The sequence below is a fragment of the Pseudorasbora parva genome, chromosome 12 (assembly GCF_024679245.1).
Source record: "Pseudorasbora parva isolate DD20220531a chromosome 12, ASM2467924v1, whole genome shotgun sequence".
Classification (NCBI taxonomy): Eukaryota; Metazoa; Chordata; class Actinopteri; order Cypriniformes; family Gobionidae; genus Pseudorasbora; species Pseudorasbora parva.
Window position 1 is genome coordinate 36,711,171 of NC_090183.1, and position 9,922 is coordinate 36,721,092.

The window sequence follows — 9,922 nt, forward strand, 5'->3', positions numbered from 1 at the left end:
TCTAAGTACTGGCTTTCCAGTAAAGCTATCAAATAAGGTCATTCAGAACTGTAATCTCAGAATAATAGGATTATTAGATGAACAAATGTGCATGAAATTGCGGTGCAATTTAGTTAATTTTAGGACAAAATGTGTTATACAAGATTATTATCCTGATTCGCGATCATAATTATTTCACCGCATTTACATTATGTAGTCATTAATTGACAAGGAATATTTTATATATTTGAAGTTTGATTTGATTTTTTTTATTTTGTACTATATTTTCAATATTCCATCATTTTATAAATGAATAAGCGTAAAAATTATGAAATATTTGAATCCATCATTATATATATATATATATATATATATATATATATATATATATATATATATATATATATATATAATATATATATATATATACACTTGCATTTTATGTTATGGTAATTTAAATGTCTACAATTTTGAGGTGTGCTGAAATGAATGTTTTGAAAAGAACGCAGTGAGATGGACACATTACAAAATATTAATAATGAGAAATGAGACATATGAAAACATAAAAGCACCGTTTCCTCATAGTGAATCATTCTCACTGCGCACCGTGATTAGTACTTCCCAGAAAGCGAGGCAGAGCTTTTTCTGAAACTCGATCCCAGTGCTGTGCTAGCTTACATAAATTTGCTAGTGACGTAAATGTGTAAATAATCTTTGTGTGCGATAATAAATGTAGGAACAGTATTAAAAAGGGTGATCAATAAGGTGTGTAAGGTTCTTATTTTATGATCTAATCAATAAGATTGCAATAGATGCAAATACTCATTAAACAGCATAAAGACAACAAATATATTAAAAAAATGGTTTATTTATTATGGTATTGCATGTTTATGAGAACAATAAATATAAAAATGACTGCAATATTTGAATACACATTAGTAAAACAGAGTAATGTATAATTCAGGTTCACTCATTCAAAGACTAGTACAGACAGGTTTGGTGTATTTTAGTATACATTGTGGTAGTGGAGCATGTTGGGTTGGGTTTGTCTGTCTGTGGGCTAGCTGTAGAGCGAGTCAGCGGCAATGGGCCAGCTGTTTCGCAGAATGAGTGCATTACTTCCAGGGAGAGACTAGCACAGGGTTGGGAGGGGGAGTTCTTAGAAAAGGCCTCAATAATTACCTTCAGCCTACTGCACCCTGACACTTGCACACTGAGCACAAACTCACTATCAATGCAGTCTCACCACAACAAACCACGGCCACACACACACACACACGTTTACCAATTAAAAGGAAAGTGAACATAGAAGCTATAACAGCAGTAAGTTACGGCACAAAGCAAATAGAAACCCGCGGTCGGCAAATTTCAGGAAGGTGCTTCTCGGTAGGATTGGCAAGTTTTGAACTCGGTGCATGCTGGGAACAGGCGGGATGTTGAGGAGACTGGAAGTGTGCCACCTGTAATTTGACTTAAGCCATTTAAAATGGGCAGTTGTCTAGCTCTATCGAGTATGGTGTCATACCAGCCAAGCGGTCATCTTCCTGAATGTCTTTCCTAATGTATTTTTCTTTGTTTGTACTTCGTTTCAGTCGTTCTCTCCTTTCTTCTGTAAAATGCAAAATCGCGGCCTGTAAAAAAAGTAGAAGCATAGTGTGTTTACCAGTAAACTGTAAACGTGATACTGTTAGCTCGACATCTGGAGATATCAGGGTATTTGACTACTATTGTCTATTAAGATTTTATTTACAGAGCCAGTTTTGGTATGAAATATGGAAAATCATACTTTGCACATGAACACTTTCAAGGGGTATTTCCCATTTTAAAGATAATCATATTTCTGATGTCACTGTATATAGATTGTTATATATAGATTGTTTTTTATATATATATATATATATACACACACACACACAATTACTAATTATATAAATAAATGTAAAGTAATTTATTTAAACATTTATTCATAGATGAAAAATCCTTTCATTTTAAAATGACACTCATGTGATACAGCTTAACTATGTCCCCGTCCACACGGAGACGGGTTTAGCTGTATAGGTATACATTTTGTACCGTATCAGGGTTTCGTCCACACAGATCCGGCATTTTGGAAGCATGAATCGATATTTTTTGAAACCGGGTCCCAAAGTGGATACATCTGAAAAACGGCAATCTTCCGTTTTCGTGTGTACAGCGAATCCGTATATTTTCTGAACCGGTGATGTCATCACACTACGTCCATCACGGTGAAAGAGTTTAGAGATACAACTACGGGCACTGGGCATACACACATCCATATCGCATCATTTAATTAACGTATCTGCATTATTGTAAGGGTAGGTTTAGGGTTGGAGTAGGTGTAGGCGTTAATAAAACATCTGTTAAGTAGCAAATGTATTTATTGTTATTTTATTGTGAGATTTTGCCTCACTTCCGACTACTGCTTTACCCCTTCTAGCCACAACTCTTCTTCTCTGTTTTTAGTGTATTTCTGCGGGAGAATTAAAGCGCCACACACTGGCATGCAAACTACATCGTTTTTAGTTGGTTTCGTTAATCTCGTGTGGACGCAAATATTTCTTGAAACGAGGGGGAAAAAAAGATCAGATTGGGAAAGCTCTGGCTTCGTGTGGACGGGGCCTATATCATGATGTAAATATGAGATAATAATTGCCCCATATCTGGAATTTTAGGGACATTCTAACTTCCATCACGTAGCGTAGTTCATCAATCAACTGTATATAAGATGACAAATGCGTTAAAGCGTTTTTAACACTACCATCGACAGCATATATATACAGACACACACTGGCCACTTTATTAGGTGCAACTGCTCCGTAGCCCAAATATTTAATCAAATCACATGGCAGAAGCTCAATGCATTTAGGCATGTAACCATGGTCAGAGGAGAATGGCCAGACTGGTTCAAGCTGATAAAAAGGCAACAGTAACTCAAATAGCCTTTCATTACAACAGAGGTCTGCAGAACGGTATCTCTAAATGCAGTACATCTGAGTATTGTTGCTGACCATGTCCATCCCATTGACCACAGTGTACCCTTTAGACGGCATCCACCTCTGATGGCTACTTCCAGCAGGACAATGCACCATGTCACAAAGCTCAAACCATCTCAAACTGGTTTCTTGTACATGACAATGAGTATACTTTACTCAAATGGCCTCCACAGATCACAATCCAGTTGTGATCAATTTAAAAGTTTTAAAAAATGTATGCTTTTTTTAGCTATGCATAAAGCTAGAAAAAATATTTTCATTATACAAAATGAAATTTTGTTGTAACATTTTTTGCGCTGAATTCGTAGAACTCTCAGTTTTGGCATTCACTGAAATTTTCCCTATATGAACACTGAATAATAATAATTGGTTAACATTCCACGAACAGACAAATACCTAAGTACATATTTTCTGTTGAGCAAATAACTCATGTAATTACTCTGTAACATTCACACATTCACAGACTTTATTATTGTATTACTTTTGAAAAAAGTAAAAATAAAAAAATAAATAAAAATGTCCACACATCTGACAGAAATTTGTGGCAGAGCTTCATTGAAATCAAGTAAACAAAAAAAAAAAAGGGCATGTCACATTAACTTAAGAACCTGACCTGTTGGTGAGATCACAGTGGGTTTCTAGATAAAGCAACCCCGGCATCATTTCCTCTATCAGCTGCTGAATGACTGGAGGATGGCATGGAGCAACCTCGAGGTAAACCCGCCTGCGCAGACAAAGGCATTTAAAAAGTTAAGGAGGAAAAGGTTGGGTGGACAGGATGTTTTACAGAGTAAACAATCTCATAAGCCATTAGTCATGAAGAATAGTACTTCTGAGATGGAAAACCTGAAAGCTAATGCTAGGATAACCTCGTTCAATAGAGGTTCTCAGTATCTATGAAAGGGCAGCATGTTTCATTTCTGCGAAAGAAACAAATCTTCAGTGGAAACCCTCAAGGAAATCTGAAACCCTATCTAGACCACTAACCAAGTTCTCAGCATGCACTGACGAGGAAAGCGGCACGTGCAATTCTCTCCAACCCTTACTTTGGAGTTTATTACTCATCTGTTCTGTGAAATGCTTATGGAATTTGACATTTTACGGGCATGAAACAAGACAGGTTTTGCAACTGTCGTCATCACCAAAAGCTAATTGTGTTATTTATTGTGTATGCATGTGGATATGTGTGTGTGTGACTTGGGAGTGATGAGGGTGGGGAGGAGTACTGGGATAAAGATCTGGTCCCTGGAATATTGTTATCAACTGAAGGGACTGGGACTACAGGGAACTGTGTAGCACTCAATTCCCTGAAGCATTTAAGATATGCTGGGAAATCTTCTTAGCGCGATTATACCATCCTATTTATACAGTTTTTGGCTATAAAGCCAGTCGCACAGCAATATTCAAATAGAACCAGACACTCTGCCAAACCACATATGAAGCTTTTACACAAACACATATTTCTCACTTACCCTCGCTCTGTTAAGAGCTCAGAGCCCAGACCCAAAATCGGACGAATCACAGACAGCCCGTCCAAACCCCCGTCCAATGCAGCATGGTCTTCAAACCTTCCAGGAAAGAGATGGGGGCGTTTAAAAGCTTACATGAGGGATTTTCAAACACAAGGCAAAGGTTGAAGCACATGTTGAGTGTGTCCGCCTGTTGGCCTAACCTGAGTATCTCCGTTTGTAAAGTCTTCATGTCCTGACTGAGCAAGTAGGGAGGGTTGCTCACTATAAAATCAACAGGTTCACATTTGCTCATTATTTCACCTGCATCTGGGAACACAAAACACACTTTGTTCTCTCGTCGTCATATGCTAAACATATATTTGCACTGATGTGGCTTCATAACTCAGTTAAAAAATACTATTTATATGCTTGAAAGCTTGAAAATGAACAGCAGTTTTGACCAGGGAGGAAAATAATTCCATTAATGTTGAATGACATGCTTGTAATGTCTGGGATATGCATAAACAGTAACGTTTAATCGTTTGAGGTCAGCAAGATTTGTTTAAAGAAATTCATATTTTTGATCAAATAAATGCATTTGACTTCTTTCAAAATCATTTTAAAATCGTACTATTACCAACCCAAACTTTTGAGCGGTAGAGTAAATATTATATATAATAATAAATTAACTGTATTAGGTTTGATTTATATGTATAAAAGTACTATAACAGTATTGGATTTTAATAATATACAATAGTGGCCAAAAATGATGTCCGGAGGGGATATCTGTTTTTTATAATCCTAAAAGTTTGATTGAACCATCAAAATATGAGGAGGAATATATATATATATATATATATATATATATATATATATATATATATATATATATATATATATATATATATATATATATATATAAATATATATATATATATATATTTATATATATATATATATTAATTAAAAAAAAAAAAATTTTAACAACAAAACTTTTTAACTATTTATCTGACAAAATTCTTTATTTTATTATTTTTTTAAAATCATATAAAAACAAAAATCGCACAGCAAATACCATACATTGACTACAACATAATCAACTATTAATATTTTGTTGGTTCTATCATTTTTGCATGCATTCATAACTTCTTTTTATGACAGCCTGGCCAAAAATTATGTCTGGCACAATTTGGCATGTTTCATTGTCATAACAAATAATTGTATTATACATTTTTAATAATTTGAATAAAGGTTAAAGATCTACATTTTCCTGTACAAGTACACTTTTGGCCACTGCTGTATATACTGTACACATCCATATGGTACATTATACAAAAGGCTAATTATAAACACAAAACTTTGTGTTAATGATCCATGAAACTCATGAAAAGCCTCCATTTATGTCTGCTGGCTCAGTAAAACAACACTTACAGAGATCTTTAACTAACATTTCTGCAGAAGTACCTTCATTTATGCAGTTATTGAAGTGCATCGATTAAAGAGAAAACAAGTTTATCTCAGAGCCTAATAATAGTAAGTGATGTTCTGATGTTTAGCAGTCTGGAGGGCTGTTTTTCATGCCATCTAGTGGGAAAAGAGGCACCGACTTTAACAGGAAAAGCCCAATAAATCCCTGGAATTAGCTGAACATTTCCACGTCACTACCTTAGAGGCCCTTCTAGGATTTGGGCTGAACCGTCTGGCTCGATCCCTCAATGTCTCGTTATCTACTAGCACACAAGTCGCACTAATGCTAAATCAATTATGAATGTTATGATAAGGTCCACAATGAATCTCTGCACTTTTTTAGTTTCTTCACGGATTGTGGGTGGAAATTTTGTGGGATGGATGTACAGAAAAATGGAAAATGGCTTATTTCTGGATGCTGAAAGCATGATGAAATTAGCCAAGATGTTTAGAAAACAAACATACGAGGAGATTGGGATGCGTAGCTTTACAGAAATCAGTGGAGCTTTCTGTGGAATGCTGAGCTGGGAATTATGTGCAGGGTTACTTGTTGTCATGCATGGGTCATAACAAACTGAGAAAAAATAAAAGGAAATGAGACTGTCAAAAATGGCAGTTAGTTCCTCATGCTGCATTTCCTTTCAATTCATTAGTCGCTAATTTGCACAGAAACAGAGAAGGAATCAAAATACCATTTAATGCACATCTACTCTCCGCCTGACTTTAATCTCTCATTGTTCTTCCATTCTGTCTACTTTTTGACAAATTCCCCTTCCTTTATTCAAACCTCTCATGCTTAATGCAAGATCAACACAGGAACACAAACAGCAGAATGAATGTTGAAATTCTACATGCTGGGTTTTGTGTTCAGTCTAAATTCATTTGCCTGTGGATCTTAATGAGGTCCTCATGAAATGTCAGTAGCTCAAAATAATTCCGGATAACCATTTATATAGCAAATACTTAATGTGGCGAACTAAATCTCATGATATTTTCTGTTCTGAGCCACAACTGTCCGTGTGAAACATGAGCCTGCTGCCTTAACCTTTATAATAAGTATGTTATATATGTCTGCGTGCGCGTGTGTGTATGTGATATATATATATATATATATATATATATATATATATATATATATATATATATATATATATATATATATATATATATATATATACAAATGTTGGTTTATTTATATATAAATTATATAAACATGCAAATATTTCTTAAATATATATGTGTACACGTGTGTATTCAATTATGCATAATAATTATACACAGTACACACACACACACACACACACACACACACAAACACACACAAACTATTATTAAAGATGTGATTAATCATGATTTAACACCATTTTTAAAATTAACAATAAAATGTTCTTATGTCATTTGCATTTATAACTTATAACTTAATAACTTGTTAAAAGCTGTTATAATTAATAATCAGATAACAGTCAGTGACGTAATATGGACAGGTTGCCCAGAAAATCTTTGTTTGTTGTGTGTTGACCAAAAATTGCCACTTCCATAGGCTGTCAATAATAACAACAACTCAATAATAGTCTTACAATAATAACTAACTGTTATGACTAGTCCTTGCTGAGTGGGATTTTTTATGTAATTTCCATCACTCTTACCCTTAATCACATCTAAATGGTGAACATATAGCCTGTCCTGCAGACCCAGTCTGGAACAAACAAAAGAGAGAGATAATAATGCATATGGAATAGTCAGCATAATAAATCATTAAGTAATAAAGATCCATATATAGAAGCTCATATAATCGACTGTGAAGTGTTAACAGAGGTGCTGGTAGTCACCTGTTTGCGTTTTCCATTGTAAGACATACTGCTGTCTGGCTTTGATCCAAAGCAAATACCCTGAGCTTAAAGAATCATGGGTGCAGATGTTACAGATGACATGCTACATTACTCAGAAGAGCAAGATAAATAATTAGGAGAAAGACACTGAGTGCAAACCTGTGGAATGCTGCGTAGTAAACTAAGAGAGATGGCTCCAGATCCACAGCCCACCTCTAGACCTCGTAAATCAGTCTTGTGCGATTCCCCCTGCATCAACCGGAGGTCCTCTAGAACCAGACTAACCAGCTCCTAGATGCACACAAACCAGCGGGTCCAAACGGAAATAAATGTTTTCAGACACACAGTCTGTGTTTATCCAAAATGTCACGTCCATTTGAAGTCCACTCTCAGTTTGTTGCGAAAATTCGGACACATGCTAAGAAGGTCACTGAAGTTTTTCACCTCTGTTTCAGGACGGGGTATGAACACGGGACGCTTCATCTTCAGGGTCAGGTCTCTGAAGTCCCATTCCTCAATCACATACTGTACAGGCATCCTAAAAAAAACATGCACATGGGCTTGATAAAGGTCAATAGACAATCAATCTTCTCAGAGGCTTTCATAAATTGTATTCCATGATGACATGCATCAGCCTAAGGAAATATTGCATTAAATGTGTTCATTTAATTTGTACAATGTTAATATCTCATTGCATCTCAATTTAATTTGTACACTTTTGTTTACAATAAGGTTCCATTTGTTAAATATAATACTTCAAAAGTGATCTGTAATCTTAATGTTCATTTCAACATTTAATAATGCATTATTAAAATCAAAGGCTGTATCTGATTAATTGACCTGAGCTAATAATGAAGAGTTGTACATTTAACTAACATAATCTTTTTTTTTTTTTTTTTTTTTACATTAATACCTGTAAAAAATGTATGCTCAAAGTTAATGCATTAACTAACCTAAATTAATGGGATTTTTTTCTTTTTTTCTTTTTGTCATTTATCAGTTGTTGAAAATAAAAAGCCTATACTGGACTACTGGTTTTGTCCCCCACTAGACATAAGCAAGCAATAATCAGCAGATGGATTAAGTTAAAACTCCTCGGAAATGGTTTAGTGTTAATCTTAGAGAGTAAATGAATAACAAATAACAATTCAAAAAACTTTAATGAAGTTCTGTGAAGGCCTACATAATGTAGTTTTACTTTGTTAGGCGTTTGGAGCATAATTTCCACACTTTTTCTATTTCCGTGTCAGTCAGGGTGTCTCTCAGTCTTTTCCTCGGCACACATTCCAGCTTTCGACAAAGAAAGACAAGGACATTGTGTCATTGAAAGGAAGAGAAGTATGTGTACCATTCTCTTAAAAAGTTATTTTACACTTTTTAAAAACACACTAAATGCCTCTACATGTTTAGTTGTGTGTATATAATATGAACTGGTTTGGAACTTTTACAATAATATATCAAAACGATTTGGGGGTGAGAGAGAAACTCACTGTTTTTTCTCCAAGAACATGAGATATTATATATTGACTAGAGAGGAGAGGCTCCGAGATGCCGTGCAGTCTGAAGTGTGTAGCCCACAGTCTGACCGCCTGCTCTGCTGTGACACTACCGTCTGCCGGAGGAGCAACAGCGCCCTCTGCTGCACGTGACGAAAACCTCACAACACTCTGCAAAAACATCAACAGCACATCGCAGTCAGTCACAGTACACATTTTAAAAACACATTTATATGATTATTTTACAGCTATAATAGTGATCGTTAAATACATTCAGGCACTTACTTTCTGTTTTAACACTCCACTGAATCGAAACCATATGGTCTTGAACATCATCGTTCTGTACTGTAAGATAATCGGTCAAACCGTAAACGTAGAGCTTCTTTAAGATTCGTGGAATAGCCGTCTAAAGAAATAAGGAAACCGGTATGTGTTTTAGCGCTTGATGGATCATCCATGTGCTTCGAATGTCGGCATCGTTCTTTTGAGTCGGATCTGTTGAATCGGTTCAAATGGGCAACAGTTCATTCAAATGATTCGCTCACAAATAGGATTGAAACGGCCTTTTTTCTCAGTTATTAAATTGATTATCCCCTGTTTCAGGAGACAACAAAACAGAGAAACGTTAGGATCGACAATACACCGGTTATTTATTTATTTATTTATTTATTTATTTATTTATTTAT

At 35.2% G+C, this 9,922-nt stretch overlaps 1 protein-coding gene across 1 annotated transcript; it reads right to left on the reverse strand.

The window, feature by feature from the left end:
• Window positions 1-422: 422 nt before the first annotated feature.
• Window positions 423-9,716, reverse strand: hemk1 (HemK methyltransferase family member 1). The gene is made up of 11 exons (XM_067458494.1): window positions 9,522-9,716; window positions 9,231-9,407; window positions 8,939-9,030; window positions 8,185-8,278; window positions 7,900-8,031; window positions 7,741-7,805; window positions 7,558-7,607; window positions 4,666-4,771; window positions 4,466-4,561; window positions 3,607-3,717; window positions 423-1,610 (listed from the first exon to the last, which is right to left on the reverse strand). Exons 1-11 carry the CDS (start codon window positions 9,570-9,572, stop codon window positions 1,568-1,570), a joined length of 1,017 nt encoding a protein of 338 aa, XP_067314595.1. The 5' UTR covers window positions 9,573-9,716; the 3' UTR covers window positions 423-1,567.
• Window positions 9,717-9,922: the final 206 nt, after the last annotated feature.